At 43.6% G+C, this 27,621-nt stretch overlaps 1 protein-coding gene across 1 annotated transcript in view; it reads left to right on the forward strand.

Moving 5' to 3' along the window:
• Positions 1 to 513: 513 nt before the first annotated feature.
• Positions 514 to 27,621, forward strand: part of ABCB10 (ATP binding cassette subfamily B member 10) — a 45,893-nt gene continuing 18,785 nt past the window's right edge. The window contains 9 exon segments of the mRNA XM_049777568.1: positions 514 to 955; positions 8,672 to 8,872; positions 10,988 to 11,190; positions 18,501 to 18,635; positions 21,877 to 22,023; positions 22,718 to 22,853; positions 26,967 to 26,995; positions 26,997 to 27,053; positions 27,055 to 27,064. Coding sequence (XP_049633525.1) covers positions 514 to 955; positions 8,672 to 8,872; positions 10,988 to 11,190; positions 18,501 to 18,635; positions 21,877 to 22,023; positions 22,718 to 22,853; positions 26,967 to 26,995; positions 26,997 to 27,053; positions 27,055 to 27,064 — 1,360 coding nt within the window.

A 27,621-nucleotide genomic window follows, 5' to 3' on the forward strand; every position in this document is an offset into this window, starting at 1 on the left:
CCTTATCGCGCGGGAAAACCTTGTGGGTAGGCGGGGTGGGAGTGGCTTTCCTTTTCTGGCTCAACCTGAGTGACCCGGATTAGGGGGGGCAGTGAGGAATGACAAGTCCCCTTGTGCGTTACACAGCGAGCTAGCAAGCGGCTCTCCCGCCAGCGCCTGGAGCGGTGGTGGGAGAGTCGTGGGAGACAAATCTCGCGAGGGGAGCTCCGCGGGAGTCGGAAGCGCGATAAAGCGCCTGGCCCGGCGCGCTCGCTCCAGTGCGCAGGCGCGGCCGCTGGCGGCGCTCGCCGCCCTCCGCCGACAGGGGGCGTTGCGGGCCGGCGGCCGGCGCTCAACGCGGCAGCATGGGGCCGAGCGCTGGGTGGCCCTGGGGGGCGGAGGGCGGGGCCGGAAAGCACCCGGGCGGGGCGGACGCTCCGGGGCCGCCCTCCGCTCGGCGGGGCCGGGCTGCACAGCTGGGGTGCTCGCCTTCGGCGCTCTGCAGGCTGAGGCGCTCGGGGTGACCGCGGCGCCATGCACGGGCCCCCGGCCTGGCCGCTCTGGCTGCTGGGGCGCCGGGCGCGGGTCTCCGGCGCCTGGCTCCCCGCGGCCGGCGCCGCCGCTCCCAAGCCGGAGGCGGCGCGGCCGTGTCTCCTCCTCGGGCGCCCCGGCGTGTGCGGCCCCTGGCGCGGGGTGGCGAGCGGCGAGCGGCGCGCGGGTCCCGGCGGCGTGGGCCTGGCGCGACTCCTGCGGCCCTGGCGGGCTCGGCCTCCCGCGGCTGCAGCGCGGGCGCCGCCGCCGCCGCGTCCCGGCTTCCCGGCCGTCCCGCCGGCCAGCCACCCGGCCGCGGACGAGGCCTGGCGCCGGGGCCCGACGCCTGCCGCCGGAGACTCTGCGCGGCGCCCCGCCGCCGCCGGCCGCTCCGAAGCGCTGAAGCTGCTGCGCCTCGCCTACCCCGAGCGCTGGAGGCTGGCAGGTGAGGCCGGGCCCTGGCCACTGACAGGTTGGAGGGGGTCCGGCGTGCATCTGACAGAATGAGAGGGCTGTGTGTGTGTGTCTGAGTGTCTGACAAGTTCTAAGAGGTCCGAATTTATCTGAGAGACAGAGACAGAGGTTGTGTGTGTGTGTGTGTGTGTGTGTTTGTATATGTGTGTGTCATTGACAAGTTCTAAGAGGTCCAGAATTTCTGAGAGAGACAGAGAGAAGAGTGTGTATGTATGTGTGTGCGTGTCACTGAAAAGTTCTAAGAGGTTCAGAGTTTATCTGAAAGAGAAGTGATTTGTGTGTGTGTGTGTGTGTGTGTGTCTGTGTGTCATTGACACATTCTAAGAGGTCCAGAATTTATCTGAGAGAGGTGTGTGTGTCACTGACAAGTTCTAAGAGATCCAGAGTTTATCTGAAAGAGAGAAGAGGGGTGTGTGTGTGTGTGTTTATATATGTCTGTGTCATTGACAAGTTCTAAGAGGTCCAGAATTTCTGAGAGAAACAGAGACAAGAGTTTGTGTATGTGTATGTATGTGTGTGCGTGTCACTGAAAAGTTCTAAGAGGTTCAGAGTTTATCTGAAAGAGAAGTGATGTGTGTGTATGTGTGTGTCATTGACACATTCTAAGAGGTCCAGAATGTGTCTGAGAGGTGTGTGTGAGTATGTGTGTGTGTGTCACTGACAAGTTCTAAGAGGTCCAGAGTTTATCTGAAAGAGAGAAGAGAGAGAGAGAGTGTGTGTGTGTGTGTGTGTGTCTCCCCTAGCTAATAGTTGGAATGGAGAGCTCATCTTACACTACTTTTATCAAGTCTTTCAGGTTAATAATACTGGGAACCCATTCATACATTTGTGTCGTTTTCTTAATGTTGATTGCACAAGTGGAGCAGACCTCCTGTATTGTTGTCTTTAGGTTTGTTTCATTGTCGAATGAGAGCTGGGGAGATTTCTCGTTAAAAATATGATTTTACATTGGTGGAGGGAAGTTGACACTCACTGATGGTGGGAGGGCTCTTGGAGCACTGTATGCCTAAAACTCAACTATGAATAACTTTGTAAATCACGGTGCTTTAATTAAAAAACCAAACTAAAAATAAAGTTAGTTGGGGCCAGAGAGATAGCGTGAAGGTGGGGCGTTTGCTTTGCATGCAGAAGGACGGTGGTTCGAATCCCGGCATACCATATAGTCCCCTGTGCCTGCCAGGGGCGATTTCTGAGCGTGGACCCAGGAGTAACCCCTGAGCGCTGCCAGGTGTGACCCAAAAACAAAAACAAAAACAAACAAAAAAAAAAGGAATATCTTTTGCTGATTGCTAAAGCTTAGGGGGATTCTTGGTAAAGAGAATCATTTCATTGCTCCGTTGGTTGTATATAAGTGTTAATGAAAATAAAAATTTTCTCTTATTTAATTTTTAATTATTAGTTATATCATCATCATCATTATTTTATTTTGGGTTTTGGTCCCAGCTGGCTCTTCATTCAGCAATTACATTTGGTGGGGCTTGGGAGACCATATCATATGCAAGGACAGAACCTAGATCAGCTGCATGCAAAGCAAGCCCCTACCTACTGTATAATCACTATGGAGCCAATCTTTCTCTCTTTTAAAAGAAAACGTTGAGAATAGGTGCCCTCATAGGGACTGTAAGACACTTGAGATGGGCTGTGTTAGATTATCTTTCGGTGTGTGTGTGTGTTTGTGTGTTCTGGGGGGACATATAGTAGGAGCCCAGAGTGTTTGATCATAGGTCTCCTAGCACTGGCAGGTAAGGGTTCCAAAATAATTGTTTTAAAGAAAGTAGAAGCAGGTGGGGTAATCATCATTCAATTATATCAAAAGAGTATGTTGGGAAATTAACATATCTCTGTTGCTGGTGATAAGTAGTAATTTTGTGTGTGTATTTGCTTTTGTTTTGGAGTCACATCCAGAGGTGCTAGGGCTTACTGCCAACTTGGGGATCGCTCCTACTAATGCTACTATAGGTAAAGCCCTTTGAGCAGTTTCATGTGTGTGTGTGTGTGTGTGTGTGTGTGTGTGTGTGTGTGTGTGTGTGTGTGTGTATAGAGCTAAAAGTCCTGAGCACTACTGGGTATGACCCCCAAATAAACAAACAAATGAATACAAATGACTTTCAAAATTTACCTTTAGGGGTTGGAGAGATAGCATAGGCAGATGGACCCGGGTTTGATTCCCGGCATTCCATATGGTCCCCTGAGTCTGCCAGGAGTAACCCCTTGAGTGTCTCTGGGTGTGGCCCAAAAACAAACAAACAAAAAACAAACAAACCCCCAAAACTCAAAATTCACCTTTAGATGGAACTGGAGTGCTTGCCTTTTACACAGTCATCCCAGGTTTGCTCTCCAAGCACTGCCAGGAATGATTTCTGAGCACAGAGCAGGAGTAATCCCCACAGCTGGATATGTCACCACCCCCAAAATCAGCTGTATATTTGAATAAAAATGTTTTCAGTTATCTTCAGCTGTTTTTGAAAATGCTACTTTAACTGTGTAACCATGAAATTGATTGTAGATCATTTGTATCAGCAACTTTAAAAATGTTAAAATGTCTCTAGATATGAGGTCAATTGTAGCATTTTTGCCATTCTTTCTTTCAAGGAACAGCTGTCCTCTGATCTGTCCTAGTTTTCCTCCTCCCTGAGTCTCATTTGTGAAGAATTTGCTGCTATCTTCTAACAGCTGTGACCTGAAAAGTTTCTCTTCTGTCTTTTTTCACTGATAATTCTTGTCTTATCACCTTTGCTGTTGAAAAAACAGGAGTTCACTGAGGAGCCCCTGTGGTCTGATGGGATAAGAAGTGACTTGGTAGAGCCCTCTTGCTATACAGGATAGAGAAAAGAAAGCCACTGAGGATTCTAACCATCGTAGTGAACTAATAACTAGGTACGGGGATCTGGGTTTTAAGAGTTAAAAGTAGGAACTGTAGGGAACTGTGAGAGTGCAAAGCTGTTGCCAGCCTGGATTATTTTGTCTAGGTATGACACTTATAGGTTGATTACTTTCACCATACTTTCATACTTTCCTGGTAACTTCCTAGGCTTCCCTCTATTCCCAATCTGTTCACTTCAGGCCTCTCACTTAAATTACTGATAAGCGTTTGTGTGGTGTGGTTCAAGATTAGAACTATGCTTAGAAACAGATGCCCACCAAGAGTTTGCATGAAGTTTGCAGTTAACATTTTATGAAGGCTGAGGCCACATAGCACAGTAGGCAGGGCAGTTGCCTTGTATGTGGCCTATCTGGGCTTGATCCTGACATCCCATATGGTCTCCCGAGCACCTCCAGGAGTGATTTCTGAGTTCAGAACCAGGAATGACCCTTGAGCACCTCTAGGTGTGGCCCCAAAATACAAACAAACATAAAACATTTTATAAAGCTGTGACCTGACGAGAATGTATAGAGTGATAATAGGGAATTTAGCTGTCAAGAAGAAAGCAAGGGAAGTTTAGAATGACTGTTTCCTAAAGTCCAAGTCAGGTCAAAGGTTCTGATAAGATCAGTCCTGATGGAACTGTGAGGCTGTACCATTTAGATAGAGACAACGTCAGAAATTCAGGGATTCTAGGAATGAACAGCTATGGACAGACTACATTTTGGAGAAAGCATTAGTATTTTGAAGCTGTGTTGTAATTGTTATAGTCATAATTCTGGTCAGAATGTTAATTAAATGATATAATTGTTCTAGTCAGAATTCTGGTCAGAATTCATTTAGCTGTAAAGTATATGTAAGATTTTGAAAGGATTTAGTATGGGAAATGTGAAAATGAACCATCTGTTGTGTTGGTTACAGGTTGATTATTATTTTGGATATGTAGATCAAATTAGATATTATTAATATAAACTTATTGATTCCTTTTTACTCTTTTATTTTCATTTTTTTGTTTTTTTGGGCCACACCCAGTGACACTCAGGGGTTACTCCTAGCATGTGCTCAGAAATCACTCCTGGCGTAGGGGTCCATATGGGATGCTGGAGATCGAACCGAGTTCCATCCTGGTTCAGCTGCATGTAAGGCAAATGCCCTACCGTGGTGCTATCTCTCCAGCTCCTCTTTTTTACTCTTAATAAATTTTAAGAAGCTATAATTTTTTTAATTACTTAGATGACTCCCACCATGTCCTGTTTACAGGACAGCAAATACTAGCAGCAAAGGCAGGCAGGCAGGCAGGCAAAGCATCTTTCTGCAATATAGCACAGGTCTCAGCTTTTTCTTTCTTTCTTTCTTTCTTTCTTTCTTTCTTTCTTTCTTTCTTTCTTTCTTTCTTTCTTTCTTTCTTTCTTTCTTTCTTTCTTTCTTTCTTTCTTTCTTTCTCTCTCTCTCTCTCTCTCTCTCTCTCTCTCTCTCTTTCTTTTCTTTTCTTTTCTTTTTGATTTTTGGGCCACATCCGTTTGATGCTCAGGGGTTACTCCTGGCTATGAGCTCAGAAGTCGCTCCTGGCTTGGGGAAACCATATGGGATGCCGGGGGATCGAACCACGGTCCATCCTACACTAGCGCTTTCAAGGCAAACACCTTACCTCTAGCGCCACCTTCCCGGCCCCCTTCCTCCCTCCTTCCTTCCTTCCTTCCTTCCTTCCTTCCTTCCTTCCTTCCTTCCTTCCTTCCTTCCTTCCTTCCTTCCTTCCTTCCTTCCTTCTTCCTTCCTCTCTCTCTCTTCTTTCTTTCTTTCTTTCTTTCTTTCTTTCTTTCTTTCTTTCTTTCTTTCTTCTTTCTCTCTCTTCTTTCTCTCTTTCTTTCTTCTCTCTTCTTTCTTTCTTTCTTTCTTTCTTTCTTTCTTTCTTTCTTTTTCTTTCTTTATTTCTTCTTTATTTCTTTCTTCTTTCTCTCTCTTCTTTCTTTCTTTCTTTCTTTCTTTCTTTCTTTCTTTCTTTCTTTCTTTCTTTCTTTCTTTCTTTCTTTCTTTCTTTCTTTCTTTCTTTCTTTCTTTCTCTCTCTCTCTCTCTCTCTCTCTCTCTCTCTCTCTTTCTTTCTTTCTTTCTTTCTTTCTTTCTTTCTTTCTTTCTTTCTTTCTTTCTTTCTTTCTTTCTTTTTCTTTCTGTCACACCTGGCAGCACTCAGGGGCTACTCCTGGCTCTGTGCTCAGAAATCGCCCCCGGCTGGCTCAGGGGACCATATGGAATGCCAGGATTCGAACCACCTTCCTTCAGCATGCGAGGCAAACACCCTGCCATCTCTCCAGCCCCTGGTCTCAGCTTTTCAAAGCCTGCTGATAGATCTACTAGATGTGCCATGGCTCTGATCTTTGCTCTATATTTTGCTCCATGAACCTGGCAAGTTTCTTAAGCATCTACTTCCTGCTATTCTCTGAGTCCCTGTATCTTCACTTCTTGCCTTTTCTGACTTAGATATCAGGTTTCTTCTCTTTGGATTCTAACCTGTACGGGAACTTTACTTCTTCCCTATTCCGATTAATTGTATCCATGAAAATGTTTCTTAATGGGTTTTAGAAGTAATGGCTTAATGGAAGAGGACTTGCTTGAGTTTGATTCCTCTGAACAAACAAAAAAGAAACCCCACAAATTTGTGTCCGGGCCTTATTTTCTTGTTTGTTTGTCTGTTTGTTTTAGGGCTACACTCATAGGCGCTCGGGGCATACTCCTGGCTTTACTCTCAGAAATCACTCCTGGCAGGCTTGGGGGACCATATGGGTTGCCAGGGATTGCACCTGGATCAGCTGTGTGCAAAACAAAACAACTTACCAGTTGTGCTATTGCTCCAGCCCCCTGTCCTTAGTTTTTTTTTTTGTTTTTGTTTTTTTTTTTGTTTTTTGTTTTTTAAATAAAGAATCTTGCCTTGGGCTGGAGAGATAACATTGCCAGTAAGGCTCTTGCTTTGCATTTGCTTGCAGTTTAACTGGGTTTGATCCTCCACATCCCATACGGTCCCCTGAGCCTATGGGTAGTAATTCCTGAGTGTAGAGCCAGGAAACCCGGGAGCACTGCTGTAGTGCTCCCAGGCCTCTTTTTTTCAATGTTTTATTTAGGGACCACATCCAGAGTTGCTTAAGGCTTAATCCTGACTGCTCAGTTATCATTCCTTATGCTCAGGTGACTGCCTATTAAGTGGCACAGAGGATTGAGCCAGGATTGGTTGCATGCGAGGCATTCTCTCTATCTACTTATACTATTTCTTCAGTCCCTTCCTATTGACAGCTTTTTTTTTTTTTTTTTTTTTTTGGATTTTGGGCCACACCCAGTAACGCTCAGGGGTTACTCCTGGCTTGGGGGACCATATGGGACACCGGGGGATCGAACCGCGGTCCGTCCAAGGATAGCGCAGGCAAGGCAGGCACCTTACCTTTAGCGCCACCGCCCGGCCCCCTATTGACAGCTTTTAAGGTGCTTTTTTGTCACAGCTTCACCAACATTGTGTTATCAAAGTATTTAGTCTTAGCTAGTAAAGTAGATGGAATAGTATAGCTTTGTAGTTTAAATTTGCATTCTCTTATTATGAATGTGATTATCTATGATGTGTTACTCCTGATTGAATTTATTCAACATTTTCATTTCTGATAAAACTTCTTTTTGTTTTATAGAAGATTGAATAGACTATTGCTTTCTTATTTATTTTCAGAAGCAATTGTATGAATAGACTTTAATTTCATATCATGCTGATATTCTGATACTTCATTCCCCCAAAGCAGCAGTATTAGGAAGGAACGTATCATATGTATAACGAATGTTAAAATGTTTTTGAGGGTCCGGGCGGTGGCGCTAGAGGTAAGGTGCCTGCCTTGCCTGCGCTAGCCTTGGACGGACCACGGTTCGATCCCCCGGCATCCCATATGGTCCCCCAAGCCAGGAGCGACTTCTGAGCGCATAGCCAGGAGTAACCCCTGAGCGTCAGCGGGTGTGGCCCAAAAACCAAAAAAAAAAAAATGTTTTTGAAACATTAGCTTTAATAAAAAGCTTTCATTGCTTGGTTTTATCTTCATGCTGAAATGCACTGAGATGCCAAGGAATAACAATGTATAAAATATGAATATAGGAAAAATGTCATCTGAGATGAACATTCACATCAAGAGGAGAATAGGAGGGAAGCCAATCAGATTTTCATAGTTCTCGAATGTGCTTGACAAGGAAGAGAGAATCAGATCAAGATTCACAATTATTTTTGTTTTGGGGCCACATCTTATGGTGCTCAGGGGTTACTCTTGGTTCTGTGTTCAGGAGTCATTCTTCATATGGGATGCTGGGGATCAAACGCAGATTGACCATGTGCAATGCCCTACCTACTGTGACTTCACTCTGTCTCCATACAACGTTTTTTGTTTGGTTTTGTTTTGATTTGGATTTTGGGTCACACCTGGCAGCGCTCAGGGGCTACTCCTGGCTCTATGCTCAGAAATCGCTCCTGGCAGGCTGGGGGACCACATGGATACCAAGATTCGAACCACCATCCTTCTGCATGCAAGGCAAACGTTTGCCTTACCTCCATGCTGTCTCTCTGGCCCCACAACATTTGTTATGAATTTGAATAATGGATTACTCTCTTCATACTTCATATATTCCTACTTGTTCTAGCCCTAGAACTGATATGATCTTCAGGATTTAAGAGGAAGAAGCACCTAGCAGCAGAGAGCAGCACAGTCTGAATAGTTTATCGGTAAAGAAGAATGGGGGCTTAATACCTGCCTCTTTGCTGAAGAACTAATGAACCTGAGTTGTCTGTTTTTTTTTTTTTTTTTTTTTAGCTGCAGTTGGGTTTCTAGCCATGTCCAGTGTCATCACCATGTCTGCTCCCTTCTTCCTTGGGAAGATAATCGATGTCATTTATACAAATCCCACTGTGGAATACAGCAACAACCTGACCCAGTTCTGCCTGGCACTCAGTGGTGTTTTTCTCTGTGGTGCTGCTGCAAATGGCATTCGTGTCTACCTCATGCAAACTTCAGGTAAAGAGTGAATTATTATTCAGGTAAAGAGTGGAGTAGTGGGGCCGGAGAGATAGCATGGAGGTAAGGCATTTACCTTTCATGCAGAAGGTCATCGGTTCGAATCCCGGCGTCCCATATGGTCCCCTGTGCATGCCAGGAGCAATTTCTGAGCACGGAGCCAGGAAAAACCCCTGAGCACTGCCAGGTGTGACCCAAAAACCAAAAAAAAAAAAAAAAAAAAAAAAAAAAAAAAAAGAGTGGAGTAGTGTGGTTTGTCTGGGCCTTAAGTTTCATGTGCTGTAGGCTTCAGCATTATCCTCTCTTCCCAGCTTCACATTCAATGGGGATGGATTCTATACCTAGATAGATCTGAGAGGTTTGAAATTTTTAGATTAAGCTTTCATTTCAATTTAACTTTCTTTTTTTTTTCATCAGTTTTTGGATCACATAGTACTGTGCTCAGGTCTTATTTCTGGTTCTGTGGTGCCAGGGATTGAACCAGGGATGCATTCAAAGCACATGCTTTACCCACTGTACTATCTCTCTAGCCCCTAACTCAAACTTTTTTGTTTGTTTTTGGGCTACACTCAATGGTGCTCAGGGATTATTCCTGTCTCTGTGCTCAGAAGTTACTCCTGACAGGGTTGGGGGCTATATGGAATGGAATGTCAGCTGCGTGCAAGGCAAAGTCCTACTCACTGTGCTACTGCTCTGACCCCTCAACTCAAACTGTTTTTTGTTTTTTTTTTGGTTTTTGGGTCACACCTCAAAGTGCTCAGGGGTTACTCCTGGCTCTATGCTCAGAAATCGCTCCTGGCAGGCTCAGGGGACCATATGGGATTCCGGGTTTTGAACCACCGTCCTTCTGCATCTAAGGCAAACGCCTTACCACTGTGCTATTTCTCCAGCCCCTCAACTCAAACTTTTTTTTTTTTTTGGTTTTTGGGCCATACCCGTTTGATGCTCAGGGGTTACTCCTGGCTATGTGCTCAGAAATCGCCCCTGGCTTGGGGGGACCATATGGGACGCCGGGGGTCGAACCGCGGTCCTTCCTTGGCTAGCGCTTGCAAGGCAGACACCTTACCTCCAGCGCCACCTACCCGGCCCTCAACTCAAACTTTTAATTATTTTTTATGACGGTTATTTTTCTATCTCTCCTCTGAGAGAGTTGAGGATAAGGTCCTTGGAGGACCTTATTGGAGGACCAAAGAAATAGAACAGTAGGTAGGGCACTTGCTTTGCTGTGGAGAACCAGTGTTCCATCCTCAGTACCATATTGTCTGTAATGTCTCCTGAGCATCACCCAGAATAATTCCTGAACACAGAGCCAGAAGTAAGCCCTAAATTGTAATAGGTATGCCTCAGACTCCCGCATCCTTCAAAAAACTAGAGTTCTGGGCCGGAGAGATAGCACAGCAGTGGGGCGTTTACCTTACATGAGGCCAATCCAGGACAGATGGTGGTTTGAATCCTGGCATCCCATATGGTCCTCCGTGCCTGCCAGGATCTATTTCTGAGCACAGAGCCAGGAGTAACCCCTGAGTGCCACCAGTTGTGCCTCCCTCCCCACAAAAAACCTAGAGTTCTCGGTCTTCTGGATCTTCAGAATCTGTTAATCTCCTTCATTCTTGTGATTCCCTTTTAGAATTTCAAATTGAACTGACAGTTTTTGTAGTATTTTTGTGATTAAGCCTACATGTTAATAAGCAGAAGAAAAACACAGTGATAAGAGTTCGGGACACTAATTTAGTTCCTTTCCCTTTCCCTAATAAAATACTCTGCAGATAATTAACTAATTTTAGAAAAGGGTTGCTAAGAAGGGTTTTAAGATGTTAACGTAATAAAATTTCTTTGTAAATAATACTTTTAAAAATCTCTTAGTTATGTTTATTTTATCATTATATCCTTTACTCAGCACCCATAGTCAGTAGTCACTAAGAAAGAAAAGAGCACTTATTACTAGGCTTGCTTGTCATTATGCCAGGTCAGGAAAGTCTATTCTCACCAGATCAATATAGAATACCAGATGTTCCTCAGAGGCTATAGCAAATCTGAATAAGTGATTCTTTCAGGCCAAGCTGCTACCTACTTGCTAGGTTCCCATATGGGTACTAATCCTATTTACTTTTGCAGGTCAGCGCATTGTGAATAGATTGAGGTCTTCTTTATTCTCTTCAATTTTGAAGCAGGAGGTTTCTTTCTTTGACAAGAATCGCACAGGAGAATTGATTAACCGTCTCTCATCAGACACTGCCCTTCTGGGCCGCTCTGTGACAGAAAATCTCTCTGATGGGCTCAGGGCTGGGGCCCAGGCTTCTGTTGGCATTAGCATGATGGTAAGTCAGCTGAACTTTCCCTCCCTCCCTCCCTCCCTCCCTCCCTCCCTCCCTCCCTCCCTCCCTCCCTCCCTCCCTCCCTCCCTCCCTCCCTCCCTCTCTCTCGTTCTTTCTTCCGCCACACCCAGCAGCACTCAGGGGTTACTCTGGCTCTGTGCTCAGAAATTGCTCCTGGAAGGCTCAGGAAACCATACGGGATGCTAGGATCAAACTGGGGTTGGATCTTGGTTAGACACATGCAAGGCAAATGCCATTCCATTTGTGCTATGAATCCAGCCTTCAGCTGAATTTTTATTGCTATCATCTGGTCAAGACCAGGCCTCTCAGGAGTAATAGTGTGCAAAGTGAGTATTTTTTTATACCCTAAAAGCCAATTAGCCAAGAATGCCATCAAAAAAAGAGGACCAGAGAGATAGTATAGTGGGTAGGACATTTGTTTTGCTTGCTGCTGATGCAGGTTCAATCCCCAGCACCCCATATGGTCCTCTCAGTTTGAGCACTGTCACATGTTCTTGTCTCAAACTACTTTTTTTTTATACCCACTTACCTGTCCAGTAAAATTGTAATGCAAGATACATCCTCATTTTAGATTTTTCTAGTGGCCACATTTTTCAAAAATTTTATTTAATTTGTTTTTTTTGATCAAATCTGTTAGTGCTCAATGGTTATTCCTGACTTCACACTCAGGAATCACTCCTGGCAGGTTCAGGGGACCATAATGGAATGCTAGGATCAAACCTGGGTTGACTGTGTGCAAGGAAGAACCTTGCCTTGCCTTGTACTAAAAAACAAAAATAAATGGAACTAGAAAGAGAGGGTAGTGGGTAAGGCACTTGCTTTATACACAGCCAACCCAACCCAGTTTTGATCTCAGGTATAACATTTGTCCCCTGTGCAGCACCAGTAATGATTTCTGAATGCAGAGCTAGGAGTTAGTTTTGAGAGCATTTGAGTCTTCACCCAATAAGTAGATAAAATAAATAAATAAATAAAAACAATTTTTTAAGGGAATGGGACATACCCTGTGGTTCTTAGGACTTACTCTTGGTTCTTAGTTCAGGGATCACTACTGCTAGGCTTGGGAGACCAAATGCGTGCCAGGGATTGAACCTGGGCTGGCTGTGTACAAGGCAAGCATCTGGCCCATTGTACTATTGCTTTGGCCCCAAGATGAGATTATTTCTGGGCCAGAGTATTAGCACAGCAGGTAGGGTATTTGCCTTGCATGCATCCTACCTGACTTCGATCACTGACATCCCATATGGTTCTTTGAACCTGTCAAAAATGATTTCTGAGTGCAGAACCAGGATTAAGTCCTGAGCACAGCCAGTATGGTCCAAATACAAAAACTATGAGATTTTTTTTTTTGTTTGTTTTTCTTTTTTGGGCTACACCCAGTGATGCTTAGGGGTTACTCCTGGCTATGCTCTCAGAAATCGCTCCTGGCTTGGGGAATTATATGAGATGCCGGGGGATCGAACCACAGTCCATCCTAGGCTAGTGTAGGCAAGGCAGACGCCTTACCACTTGTGCCACCTCTCCAGCTCTGAGATTATTTTTAATAAGAGATTTTTTTAGGGACTGGAGCGGTGGCACAGTGGTAGGGCATTTGCCTTGCATGTGGCTGACCTAGAACTGACCATGGTTTGATCCCCCAGCATCCCATATGGTCCCCCAAGCCAGGAGTGATTTCTGAGTGCATAGCCAGGAGTAACCCCTGAGCATTACTGGGTATGGCTCCAAAACAAAACAAAAATAATATATTTTTATTTAATATTTAAAATGTTAGTTCAGCATATAATTAATATAAAAATTATTCATTAGGGGCCGAAGAGATAGCACAGAGGAAGGGTGTTTGCCTTGCGAGTGGCCAACTCAGGACCGATGATGGTTCAAATCCCGGCATCCCATTTGGTCCCCTGGTCCTGTCAGGAGCTATTTCTGAGCACAGAGCCAAGAGTAACCCCTGAGCATGGCTGGGTGTAACCCAAAAACTATATATATATTGTGTGTGTATTGAGGTTATAGCTCAAAGGGATGTTCTACATGTTTTTCATGCAGGAGCCCTAGGTTTAATTTCTAACATTGTACTGTTATTCACTTAATTAGCAATATACCAGGAGCATCTCTTTAGCACTGATTGGTATGACCCCAAAATTTATCAGACAGAAATTTATATGTATTTCGGGGTCAGAGCGGTGGCACATTGGTAGGGCATTTGCTTTTCACGGGCTGACCTAGAATGGACTGTGGTTTGATCCCCCAACGTCCCATATGGTCCCTAAGCCAGGAGCAATTTCTGAGCACATAGCCAGGAGTAATGCCCGAGTGTCACTGGGTGTGGCTCAAAACCAAATCAAAACAAAAAAGGAATTTATATGTATTTTATATTATTTTAAAATCCAGTGTATATTTTAAATGTATTGGTTATATTAAAAGCAATTCTTAGCCAACTGGACAGTGGATCAGTTAGAGGGTTGTACAAGGTTCAAGTAATGAGTACTTGTTTGCACTCAGTCTCTCTGGCTTTGTACCTTCTTCTGTCATTACCTTCTTCCTGTCCCAGCCATATTTCAAGTTTTTTATTAATGATTATTTAAAATTTTTTCAATTTTAATACCATGATTTACAAAATTGTTAATAATACAATTATTTCAGGCATTTGATACTCTAACAGCAATCCCATCACCAGTGTGATATTCCCTCCAATATTGTCCCCAGTCTTCCACCATACCCTGTCCCACAGCCTGCCACCTTGGCAAGTACAAAATAGTTTACTTTATATTGCTTTTTACCTCACAATGGGGTTATTAAAGTCATTGTCTAAACTGAGCTCTTTGCTGTTAGTTGAGCCTTCTGTTTTTTTGTTCGTTTGTTTGTCTCTATTTAACCTGTGGTTTACAAAGTTTTTCAGAATAAAGTAGTTTTCGGCATTCAGTGCTCCAAAACCAATCCCACTACAGTGATACATTCTACCCGATTTCCCACCCACCCCAGGTTTTATAGCATAGAATAATTTATTTCATATTGTTTGTTATACTTCAATAGCTAAGGGAATTATCAAAAAATATTTCAGTAAAAGAAAATTTGTTAAAATTGTTATGTTTTACAGTGGGGTCATTAAGTCATTATCTGAAGGTTTACTAACATGTTTGCTGCTAGTTGAGCATTCTGTGTGTTTTTGTTTGTTGAGCAACTTCCAGGCTGTGTTCCCATATAATATAGTGTACTCTTACTGGTGTGTCGTATTGAGGAATTTGGAGTGTCACCTGGTCATGGATGCAGCACATGCTCAAGGAGCTACAGGATCCGTAGAGCTGGACCATTGAGATGGTGTTGTTGAAAGGAGGAAGCTTGTCAAAGTGATAGTTGAATTATTTATAATTTAGACTTTGACCTGACCAGAGCCAAATCTCAGAGCAAATAATGAACCGAAATCATATAAAAGCCACTTTCATTTTTAAACATTTTTGCATTTAAACCATTGTGATTTACAGTTATTCTTAGTTGGATTTTAGATCTACAGTGTTTCAAGACAAATACCACCACCAGTGTCAACCTCCCTTCACCAATGTTCCCTGAGTCCATCCCATGTCACCAACTCCTGCCCCAGCTTGCCATCATGACAGGCCCATTTTTAATTTTGCTTGTTAAAGTTTGGAACTCATGATTTTATTGTTGTTAACTATGGCTTAGATATTTTAGTTCTGTTTATTTATTTATTTTTTTATTTTCTTCTTAGTGACATTGAGTCAGGGGCATTCCCACCACCAATGTTGTCCTCCCTCCACCCCTGTTCCCAGCATGCATCCCATATCCCCTTCCTTTGCCCCCCCCCCCGGGGGGGGGCTGCTAGTAAAGTGGGTCCCCTCTGTGTCTAGCTTGTTGTAGGTTGGGTATCGATTCTGTTGTCGTTGACTTTGGATTTGGTGTTTAAGTATGATCATTTTTTATTTCTACTCGATGTTCATATGACTGTTTGGTCTTGGTACCCTCCATTATTTCTCCTCCAATTTGTGAGGCAGAACAAGATGGTTCAAGTTATGTGGTTCTGTTAGAAGAAAAAATAAAAGGGAAGGGCAAAAAATTAAATAGGTCAAAAACAAAACAAAACAAAACGGGAGGAGGCCTTCTAGAGGCTATAAATATCAATCTAGTTCTGTCCTTTCTTAATACCACCAGTGTACCTGAGACCCTTGGCTCCTTGACAGATTTCACATCTGTCATTTTTCTCCTTCACTCAATTTCTTTCCTTATCCTCACTATACTTGTTTTTAACAACCCCCATTTAAACCATTGCATTTCTCATTGCAGTTATTCTAAATGCCACATAAAGGCTATATCATCCTGTATTTATCCTTCTGTCTTCATTTAATATAATATCTTCCAGTTCCATCCTTGTTGCATTAAATTGTAGTAAGCTGCAAGGTTTCAGGGCTGCACACTGCAAAAGGCTAAGCTTCAGGGCCTGGTGCTGTAAAGCTCTGGGGCTTGTGGGGCTCAGCAGCTGGGTGCCCACCCTGGGACAACAACATGTAATGACCACCTTACTGGGACTGAGAGAGAGGAGAGTAGAAGCAAGTATACTTTTTATTCCTTCTGGAGTCTGATAGCTGCCACCACCACCCAGGGGTTTCTGAGAGAGAGGGAGAGGAAGATGGAAATTCACCAGCCAGAGGTGACTGGGGAAGCCTGGGTTCAATAGAGAAAAAAGGGGCCGGGAAGGTGGCGCTAGAGATAAGGTGTCTGCCTTGTAAGCGCTACCAAGGAACGGACCGCGGTTCGATCCCCCGGCGTCCCATATGGTCCCCCCAAGCCAGGGGCGATTTCTGAGCACATAGCCAGGAGTAACCCCTGAGCATCAAACGGGTGTGGCCCAAAAACCAAAAAAAAAAAAAAAAATAGAGAAAAAAAAAGAATAGATACAAGCAAGCAGCATCTCACTGATGCTTTATCTCTGGCCCTAAAGAACTGGAAGGCACTGCTCTGGTCAATATCCTGGACCCTCCTGCAACTGTCCAAGTTTTTCCTTTTATACCCAGCATGACTGGGGTGTGTCCAGGTTCAACTGTCATTACAGTAGAGATACCCAAGGGGCATGCTGAAGTCCAATGCCATAAATCAACAATTGAGTGAAAATATTTTCTTCCACTTAGCTTTTGGTTTTATCCCATGTTTTTTTTTTTTTTTTTTTTTTTGCCATACAGAAACTTTTTTGTTTGTTTTTGGGCCACACCCAGTAGCGCTCGGGTTACTTTTGGTTCTGTGCTCAGAAATCACTCCTGGCAGGCTTGAGGGACTATATGGGATGCCAGGGATTGAATTTGGGTCAGTTGCGTGCAAGGCAAATGATCTAACTGCTGTGCTATTACTCTGGCCCATATAGAACCTTTTTAGTTTGATGTAGTGCCACTTATTCAGAATTGATGCTATAGCCTTTGCCATTGGTGTCATATCATTGAAGACTCCTTTGAGGTCTAAGTCTTAGAGTGTCCTGCCTATGTTTTCCTTAATGTACTTTATGGATTCAGGTCTGATCTCAACTTCTATAATCCATTTGAGTTGACTTTTGTGGAAGTGTGGTATATGGATCCAGCTTTAATTTCTTATATTCAGTTGTCCCAATACCATTTATTGAAATGGCTATCTTTATTCCATTTCATTTTCCCAGCCCCTTTGTCAAAAATTAGTTGACCATTTGCTTGGGGTTTGCCACTGGATATTCTGTTATGACCTATTGGTCTGAAAATCTGTCTTTGTTCTAATGCTTTTTTGATCATTGTTCGGTTTTTTGTTCATTTGTTTTTGTTTTTGGGCCACACCCTGTGACACTCAGGGGTTATGCCTGGCTCTGTACTCAGAAATTGCTCCTGGCAGGCTCAGGTGATGATATGGGATGCTGGGATTCAAACCATTCTGGGTCAGCTGCATGCAAGGCAAATGCCCTACTGCTGGCAAATGCTCTACTGCTGTGCTATCTCTTTGGCCCGATCATTATTATTTTGTGGTACAGCTTCAAGTTAGTTAATGAGATACCTCTCACTTTCTGTGTTTTAGTATGGTTTTGGCTATCTGGAAATAAAGTACTTTTTGGTTACAGAATCCATCTTTAGGCATTAGGATCCAAGTATTAAGCATGGAACCAAACAGAAATGGGTGGTTCTGAGATATCCATTTCTCACCCAGAACCCTGAGGGACATTGCTGCATGGAACCAAACAGAAATGGGTGGTTCTGAGATATCCATTTCTCACCCGGAACCCTGAGGGACATTGCTGCCTCAGAAGACATTGCCTGTGCATCTGGTTTTTTTTTAGTTTAGTGTCATTCATTCCCAAAATCAGTGTCAGGTCTTACCTGTTCCATCATTACTCTTACTTGTATCCTAATGTTACTATCATCCTAGTGTTGTGCTTGACTAAATCATTTGGAACCTTAAGGTATCATGCTCATTTCTGTCACAGAAGGAATAGTTAAGTCCTCATTCCTGCATTTGCTCTTCCCAGAACATTTTATGACTGCAGTTATTCTCTTTCTTACCTTGTTTTTCTGTCTCTCACTTCTCCTCTCCCTATAAAAGAAATTCCATAAGGATCACATCTCTGAGATGCCTGGAATACTGTTTGTTTCATAAGTACATGCATTCGGTAGTATATTGATGGAGTGAATGAATGATTAATTAATCTTCCCAATCAATACATTTAAATCCACAGCTTTTTCTCAGCATTTTAAGGTATGACAAATTATAGAATACTGATTTTATATTGTATTAATTTCTCTGAAAATGAGATCAAGTTTTGTTTTGGTGCTACATCCAGAAGTTGCTGAGGATCTACTACTAGGTCTGTGCTTTGAACCATGCAGCTCTGGTGTGGGTTGATGTTGTGTGTGTGTGTGTGTATATGTGTTCTAGCCATCTTGATCATTTCAGTGAAACACACTACTTTGGTTGCTCAGTGTACTTGAGGATTCCACACTGGCATACAGAATTCTTGGTGTTGTCTAGCCAATGTGGGACAGAACAGGCCTTCTTCATTTACTCCGATTCTGCCTTTCACTTCTGTGTTGTACAACAGAATGGTCTGGCACCCACAGTAGTTAAAAGCAATGTATCAACAATGGTACAATGTGGGAGGGTAAAATGTTTCCACTCTTTCTTTAGTAGCTCTCGTCAATGTTACTACGGTGTCACATACTTTATATTTACAGTAGAGACAGCACTTTTCAGCTTATTAACAAGCATCTCAGTAGTTAATGAGAATTTCTCATTATTCTATCTAATAAGCATCTTTTGACTTTTGTTTTCGACAGTTTTTTGTCTCACCTGTTCTGGCCACGTTTGTTTTGAGTGTGGTACCTCCATTATCTATCCTTGCTGTGATTTATGGACGATACTTACGGAAAATGACAAAATTCACTCAAGATTCTCTGGCACAAGCCACTCAGGTAAATGCCTTTCTCTGTCCTCATGGTCTTTACATGAATTCAGAACCAAGTTATCAGTGAGAAGACCCTAAGGGATGTACTTAAGCTTCATTTTTTTTCTGGTTGTGTTACTCCTTGTTTTGCACTCCAACAACACCATTCCTGGCAGTGCATGGGGGACCATGTGGGATACTAGAATCAAATTGTGGTTAGCTACATACAAGTCAAGTGCCCTATTCCTGTACTATCTTTAGACCATGTACTTAGGCTTTTAAAAAAGTTCCTTTTTTTTTGGTTTTGGGCCACACCCGGCAGTGCTCAGGCGTTACTCCTGGCTGTCTGCTCAGAAGTAGCTCCTGGCAGGCACGGGGGACCATATGGGACACCGGGATTCGAACCAACCACCTTTGGTCCTGGATCGGCTGCTTGTAAGGCAAACGCCGCTGTGCTATCCCTCCGGGCCCTTAAAAAAGTTCTTTTAAGGGACTGGAGAGATAGCATGGAGGTAGAGTGTTTGCCTTGCATGCAGAAGGACGGTGGTTCGAATCCAGGCATCCCATATGGTCCCCCCCGAGCATGCCAGGAGCAATTTCTGAGCATAGAGCCAGGAGTAACCCCTGAGCGCTACTGGGTGTGACCCAAAAACCAAAAAAAAAGTTCTTTTAACTTAGAACTAAGATCTTAAAAACCTAAAAGTGCTTTACCTGCTGTGTATTTCCTTCCTTCCTTCCTTCCTTCCTTCCTTCCTTCCTTCCTTCCTTCCTTCCTTCCTTCCTTCCTTCCTTCCTTCCTTCCTTCCTTCCTTCCTTCCTTCCTTCCTTCCTTCCTTCCTTCCTTCTTCCCTCCCTCCCTCCCTCCCTCCCTTCTTCCCTCCCTCCCTCCCTCCCTCCCTCCCCCCTCCCTCCCTCCTTCCCTCCCTCCCTCCCTCCTTCCCTCTCCTTCCTTCCTTCCTTCCTTCCTTCCTTCTTCCTTCCTTCCTTCCTTCCTTCCTTCCTTCCTTCCTTCCTTCCTTCCTTCCTTCCTTCCTTCCTTCCTTCCTTCCTTCCTTCCTTCCTTCCTTTCCTTCCTTCCTTCTTTTCGTTTGTGAGCCATGTCTGTTAATATTCAGGGATTATTCCTGCCTTTGCTCAGGAATCCCTCCTCAGAATAAGCATGAACCTCTTTCAGAATTAATGTTCTTAACATTTTGGATTCTGTCCTTTGTTGTTGTTGTTGTTGTTGTTGTTTGGTTTTTGGCCATACCTGGTGGTGTTCAAGGTTTACTCCTGGCTCTGCTTTCAGAAATTGTTTCTGGCAGGCTCAGGGGACCATATGGAATGCCAGGAATCTAACCCAGATCCATTCTGGGTCAGCCGTGTGCAAGACAAACACCTTACTGCTGTGATCTTGCTCTGGCCCCATTTGCCATTTTTTAAGTTTAGTTGTTTTTGTTTGTTTGTTTTTGGGCCACACCCAGTGACGCTCAGGGATTACTTCTGGCTCTGTGCTCAGAAATCACTCCTGGTTTGGAGGACCATATGGGACGCTGGGGGATCAAACTGCAGTCTATCCTAGGTTAGCACATGCAAGGCAAACGCCCTACCATGTGTGCCACCACTCCACCCCCCCCCCCATTTGCCATTCTTATGTATCATTTTCTCAACATAAAAATTCATGCAGGGCTGGGTCCGGAGTGATGGCGCAATGGTAGGGCGCTTCCCTTGCACTTGGCTGACCCAGGACGGATCGCAGTTTGATCCCCCTACATCCCATATGGTCCCCCAAGCCAGGAGTGATTTCTGAGTGCGTAGCCAGGAGTAACCCCTGAGCAAAAAAATTTATGCAGGGGACCTGAAAGATAGTACTTGTATACAGTTGCCTTGTACACAGCTGACCTGGGTTCAACCCCCAGCATCTCATATGGTTCCCTAAACACTGCCAAGTGTGACCAAAAGTAAAACAAAAATATGCAGGCTGGAGACAGTATAATGAATGGGGAAGGTGCTTGCCTTATACAATGCACTTGAGTTCTGATTCTACCTAGATTGATCCCGCACTGTAGAGCCAGAATTAAGTACTGTGTACTACCAGGTGTGGCCCAAAATAAAAAACAAATTTGATTTATCTGTCTTCTTAGTCTCCCATATATCCTGTCAATATACTTTTATATTTATACTTATAGATTATTCTGTATATTACAGATTATTTTAAATGATCTGCTTTTTAACTAGTACTTCATGGCACCTTTTTATAGTTTTCTTTTTTTTAAAAATAATTTTGTTTTGTTTTATTTTGGGGCCACACCCGGTGGCACTTAGGGGTTACTTCTGGCTCTGTGCTCAGAAGTCACTCCTGGCAGGTTCAGGGGGACCATATGATGCCGGGGATTGAACCCTAGTTCATCCTGTTTGGCTGAGTGCAAGGCAAATGCTCTACCACTGTGCTATCGCTCCAGCCCAATTTTCAATAAATTTTATTTATTTAATTTTTTGGTATTAAGGTCACACCCAGCAGCGCTCAGGAGTCACTCCTGGCTCCACACTCAGAAATCGCTTCTGGCAGTCTCTGGGGACCATATGGGACACCGGGATTTGAGCCATCGACTTTTTGCACACAAGGCAAACGCCTTACCTCCATGCTATCTCTCCAGCCCCAAATAAATTTTTTTTGGTTTTTGGGCCACACCTGGCAGTGCTCAGGGGTTACTCCTGGCTGTCTGCTCAGAAATAGCTCCTGGCAGGCACAGGGGACCATATGGGACACCGGGATTCAAACCAACCACCTTTGGTCCTGGATCGGCTGCTTGCAAGGCAAACACCGCTGTGCTATCTCTCCCGGCCTAGCTGAATAACTTTTCAAGATTCAGTGTTTAAAGTAAAAACATGTTTATTATTATTTTTAATCCCTTCCTTCCTTTCCCTTTCTTGTTCTCAATATTCTTGGCTGTAGTCTACATCAAGGTTTATACCCCTTTAATTTTAGTGGTTGTGGTGCTTGCCACTGGTTGCATTTTTTGGTATTTCTCAGCCATGGTGCTTATTTATGTTTTTTGTGTGGTACAGCTAGAAACTACTTATAGCACTAGAGATCACAGATAACAACGCTGTCATGGATACATTTTCAACAACAGGGATTTGAACTCATGACCAATTAATTCACTTGGAAGGCAGGTGTCCTATTCCCAGGCTACTCCCCTGGGCCAAGGGAATCATGTTTCAGTTTGCCTCTATAAATCTTGAAATGTGAACTTTCATTTCCTGAAATGTATTTATTATTCTCCCAGTTAGCTGAGGAACGAATTGGAAATATAAGAACTGTTAGAGCTTTTGGTAAAGAAATGACTGAAATGAAGAAATATACCAGCAAAGTGGACTATGTGATGCAGTTAGCAAGAAAAGAGGCATTTGCTCGGGCTGGCTTCTTTGGAGCAGTAAGTAGATTATTTTGGAAAAAATAAAGATGATAAATGTCACAATTGGGGGATATTTTGTTTGGTAATACTTGTCATAATAAAAAATTATATTCTAACTTAAGACTAAGCATTCCTTTAAAATATTTTTAGATGGAGGAGATAAAATAAGTTAACATAATTAAAGGAAAGGCAATGGATGCTAAGAACAAAATAACATGTGATTAATATGCAGTGGTGCATACCAGCAGCCAAGCTCTACTAGGAAATTGGCTAACCATGTAAAGTTTCTTCTCTACTGCATACCAATAAATAGGAAACTGATGAGATAACTTTCTTCAAGATTGCAATATGTTGAAAATATTTTAAAATTTTAATTCCGATTAACAATTAATATATCTTTTAAAAATTTTACTTTCTGGGGCTGGAGTGATAGTGCAGTGGTAGGGTATTTGCCTTGCAAGCAGCTGACCCAGGACGGACCTTGGTTCGATCACCGGTGTCCCATATAGTCCCCCAAGCCAGGAGCGATTTCTGAGCTCATAGCCAGGAGTAACCCCTGAGCGTCACTGGGTGTGGCCAAAAACCAAAACAAACAAACAAACAAACAAACAAAAACCTTACTTTCCTAGTTCTACGAATAAAGTAAATCATACTTCTTTGTATTTGAGGTTTTTGGTTCCCACTTAATGTCCTTGTGTTTTTCATTTCACAGACTGGGCTCTCTGGGAACCTGATTGTGCTTTCTGTCCTGTACAAAGGAGGATTGCTGATGGGCAGTGCCCACATGACAGTTGGTGAACTCTCTTCCTTCCTAATGTATGCTTTCTGGGTTGGAGTAAGCATTGGAGGTATATAATTTAAATAGGATTGGGAGTTAAAATTTATAATTAAATTATAGTTTCTGAAACAAATTTAAATTTATTCTTACGTCACTTCTCATCTGTCGACTTCAATTGGAAAAGCATTTCCTAGAATAACTTTAAAAGAAAAGGCCCGGAGAGATAGCACAGCGGTGTTTGCCTTGCAAGCAGCCGATCCAGGACCAAAGGTGGTTGGTTCAAATCCCGGCATCCCATATGGTCCCCCGTGCCTGCCAGGAGCTATTTCTGAGCAGACAGCCAGGAGTAACCCCTGAGCATCGCCAGGTGTGGCCCCAAAATAAAAAAAAAAAAAAAAAAAGAAAAATGAAAAAAGAAAGGTGCCAGGGGATAGACAGGGATTAAGGCACTTGCCTTGCATGTGGCCAGCCCAGTTTGATCTCCAGCATCAAATGATCCAGGATTAGCCCCTGAGCTCTATCAAATATAACCTCCCCGTACCAAAATAAACAAGAGAGGGGGAGGAGATAGAGAGGAGAGAGAAATAGAAAGAGAAAGGAAGGAAAGAATAGATAGATGATAGCTAGATAATAAATCTTTTTTTGGGGGGGGGCACACCCGGTGACGCTCATGGGTTACTCCTGGTTATGCACTCAGAAATCGCCCCTGGCTTGGGGGACCATATATAGGACTCTGGGGGATCAAACCGCAGTCCATCGTAGGATAGCACGGGCGAGGAAGACACCTTACCTCTAGTGTCCCAGATAATAAATCTTAATGAGTACTTCCTTTCTATACAATTTTGTGAATTGTCAAATTTTGCAGGCTTCCTGTATCTCACTTTGCTCCTGGTCATTCTGGAACATTGTTCTCTACCTGCATCTTACCACAGTTTACTTTGGTCATGGAGTGCAGGGAGTAGGAAGGTTAGTTCTGAACTGGTGTGACAGAAAACACACAGACATAAAGGACAGATCTTGATGGGAAAAGCACTTTCCTCCTATACAAAGTCATCAGTGGCTTTTGTTGGGGGAAGGGAAACAACAAGGTCTAAGGCAGTGCTCAAATAGTGGGGCGTGAGGCTCCGTAAAGGGGGGTGCATTTGACCTCAGCAAACACTGTCATAACAAGCTAAGCCCCATGTTTATGTCTCTGTATGTCTCTAGAGCTGAAAGTTGCTGTGCATTGCAAAGCTATGCATTGCAAAACGTGCTCATTGTAGCCATAAACCCAGACATCACCTCTGATTAAAAAATCAGCTCTAGGGGCCCGGGCGGTGGCGCTAAAGGTAAGGTGGCCTGCCTTGCCTGCGATCCCCCAGTGTCCCATATGGTCCCCCAAGCCAGGAGCAACTTCTGAGCACATAGCCAGGAGTAACCCCTGAGCATCGCTGGGTGTGGCCCAAAAACCAAAAAAAAAAAAATCAGCTCTAATTATTTTATATATTTTTGTTTTGGCAGGTTAAAGTTTTTTTTAATAGATACTATTTACAGTTGCACCGGGGGCGGCGGGCACGAAAAATGTTTTCTTCTTCCTAAGGGGGCATGACAGAAAATAATTGAGAAGTACTGATCTAAAGAGATTAAACTGTTTAGTGTAAACTCTATTTTATTTTCTATCTCTTTCTCTTTTTCTTTTTTCTTTTTTTTTTTTTTGTTTTTTGGGCCACACCTGGCGATGCTCCACGGGTTACTCCTGGCTGTCTGCTCAGAAATAGCTCCTGGCAGGCACGGGGGGACCATATGGGACACTGGGATTTGAACCAACCACCTTTGGTCCTGGATAGGCCTGCTTGCAAGGCAAACACCGCTGTGCTATCTCTCTGGGCCCTCTTCTTTTTTTCTTTCTTCGCTTTCTTTTTTCTTTCCTCTCTCCCTTCTCTGTCCCTTCCTTCTTTCCTTTTTTTTCTGTTCTTCTTCCTTTCTTCTTTTCCTTTCTTTTCTCTTTTATTAATGTATTGTGAGATAGGGAGTTAATTATTTTCTTTTCTTTTTTTTCTTTCTTTTTCTTTTATTAAATTATTGTGAGATACTCAGTTAAAAAGTTGTTGAGGAGCCAGAGAGTAGGGCAAAAGTCGTCTTGCACATAGCCAACTCAAGGTTTGGTCTCTGGCACTCTATATGGTCTCCTGAGCCTGCCAGGAATAACCCCTGAGTACTGCCAAGTGTGGCCCAAAAACCAAAAAGAAAAATGGGAGCTGCTGAATAGAGATTTTTGTAATTTTTGTTTTTGTTTTTGGGCCAACCAATGGGACACTGGGGGATTGAATCGTGATCTGTCCTGGATCAGCTGCGTGGATAAGTGCAAAAGCCTACCACTGTGCTATCACTCCAGCCCCATAATTTTTCTTTTTTATAACTGAAACCCAACTACAACATGGTTTGCAATCATGGTGCTAAAATAAAGTTACTATTTTTTTTTTTTTTTTTTGGTTTTTGGTTTTTTTGGGCCACACCTGGCAATGCTCAGGGGTTACTCCTGGCTGTCTGCTCAGAAATAGCTCCTGGAAGGCACGGGGGACCATATGGGACACCGGGATTTCAAAACCACCACCTTTAGGTCCTGCTTGCAAGGCAAACTCCACTGTGCTATCTCTCTGGCCCAAAGTTACTTTTTTTTTTTTTTTTTTTTTTGGGTTTTTTGGGCCAATACCCAGCGGTGCTCAGGGTTACTCCTGGCTGTCTGCTCAGAATAGCTCCTGGAAGGCACAGGGGACCTAATGGACACCCGGGATTCGAACCAACCACCTTTGGTCCTGGATCGGCTGCTTGCAAGGCAAACGCCACTGTGCTATCTCTCCCAGGCCCAAAGTTACTATTTTTTAAAAAAAAGAAAAATTTTTAATTTTACGGAAGGAATCCTATTTTATTTTTAAAAAATATCAATAAAATCTACTTAGAAACAACAGTAGGTAGAAAAGGCAGTACATTTTGCATATATTTTATCTTATTTTCGGGGTCACACCCAGCAGTGCGCAGGGGTTACTTCTGGCTCTACAGCTCAGAAATCACTCCTGGCAGGCTCGGGACCATATGGGATGCTGATTTTTGAACCCACCGTCCTTCTGCATGCAAGACAAACTCTCTACCTCCATGCTTTTCTCTCTTGGCCCAATTTTGCATACATTTATTAGGAGAAAGTGTAATGCGTTGTAGTTAAGTGAAATAAAGTGGACAGCATGGTTGGAATTTGCTTAATCTCATTAATTAATGATAGATGAAAATGACTTGGAAAAGAAATTGCTGGGAATCTGAATGAGTCTTGACACATTAAGGACAATATACTGACAAAAATACACCTGAAAGAGAAAGATAGATTACTATTTGTAATTAATAAGTTGAATCTAAGAAAATAAATAATAAGTGTGTCCTGAATGTTTGATTTTGGGAAAATAAATTGAAAATGGATTTTGAGGTATTTTATATTTATAAATACTGCACTGTACTAATAAACATAATGTTTGTGGGGGGCCGGAGGAGATAGCGTGGCAGGTAAAGCATTTGCCTTTGCATGGCAGAAGGTCGGGTGGTTCGAATTCCATATGGTTCCTCCTTACCCCCTGCCAGGAGGCGGACTACTTCAGGAGCATAGAGCCAGGAGGACCCACTGAGACGTGGGCCGGTGTGTGACCCAAGAACATGCACAAAAAAAAATAGATATTTATGGGGCTGGAGTGGTGGCGGCCGGTGGTATGGGCGGTTGCCCTTGCTCACTGCTAAACCTAAGGATGGATAGCAGTATTCAATCCCCCCAGCAATCCCTTTATGGTTCCCCCAAGCCAGGAGTTGATTTTTTTTTTTGGTGGTTTTTTGGGTCACACCCGGCAGTGCTCAGAGGGTATTTCTGCTCCAGGCTCAGAAATTGCTCCTGGCAGGCACGGGGGACCATATGGACACCGGGATTCGAACGGATGACCTCCTGCATGAAAGGCAAACGCCTTACCTCCATGCTATCGTCTCCGGCCCCAGCCAGGAGTGATTTTTGAGTGCATAGCCAGGGAGTTAATCCCTGAGCTCACCAGGTGTTGGCCCCAAAACAAATCAACAACAGAAAAGTAGATTTTATTATCAGAGAGGTGAGAGTAATGGTTGGCTCTTTCCTGATATCAGTAGCTAAATTTGTGTCTTTGCTTCTTATCTTCAGGTCTAAGCTCTTTCTACTCAGAGCTGATGAAAGGGTCTAGGGTGCTGAGGACGCCTCTGGGAGCTCCTTGAGAGACAGCCTAAGCTTTCCTTTTAATGGTGGGTCTGAAATGGGATTAAACAAATGGCTTTGGATAATTGACCAGCTCTCTTTTTTTCCTGTGAAGTTGACTATAACAAGGAAAACATGGGAAAGGGAGGGTTATCAGAAGGAGGACACTGCTAGGGTACTGCTGCAGGGCCCAAGGATATGCCTGCAAGTGTGTGGCCCTCTGTTCACCTCCATGCAATTTCTGTTACAAACCCTTAGGAGACTGGAAGCCAATATGAACCAGAAGTACAAATAGGGATGTGCTCCACCAATCCACCAGATTTATCTTTTTTAGGATGATCTGTGTGTGGGCAATTTTGTATGTGTAAAAGCTGGAAAGGAAGTAGTATTCTGCATATAAAAATTTTCTAGTTTTCTTTACTCTGTGTATATGTTGGATTGGGGTGGAGTTAAGAATGCTGGTAGTGGGCCCGGAGAGATAGCACAGCAGCGTTATGCCTTGCAAGGCAGCCGATCAGACTAAGGTGGTTGGTATGAATCTCCGGTGTCCATATGGTCCCCCGTGCCCTGCCAGGAGCTATTCTGATCAGACAGCCAGGAGTAA

Source organism: Suncus etruscus, chromosome 7 (genome assembly GCF_024139225.1).
Source record: "Suncus etruscus isolate mSunEtr1 chromosome 7, mSunEtr1.pri.cur, whole genome shotgun sequence".
Lineage (NCBI taxonomy): Eukaryota > Metazoa > Chordata > Mammalia > Eulipotyphla > Soricidae > Suncus > Suncus etruscus.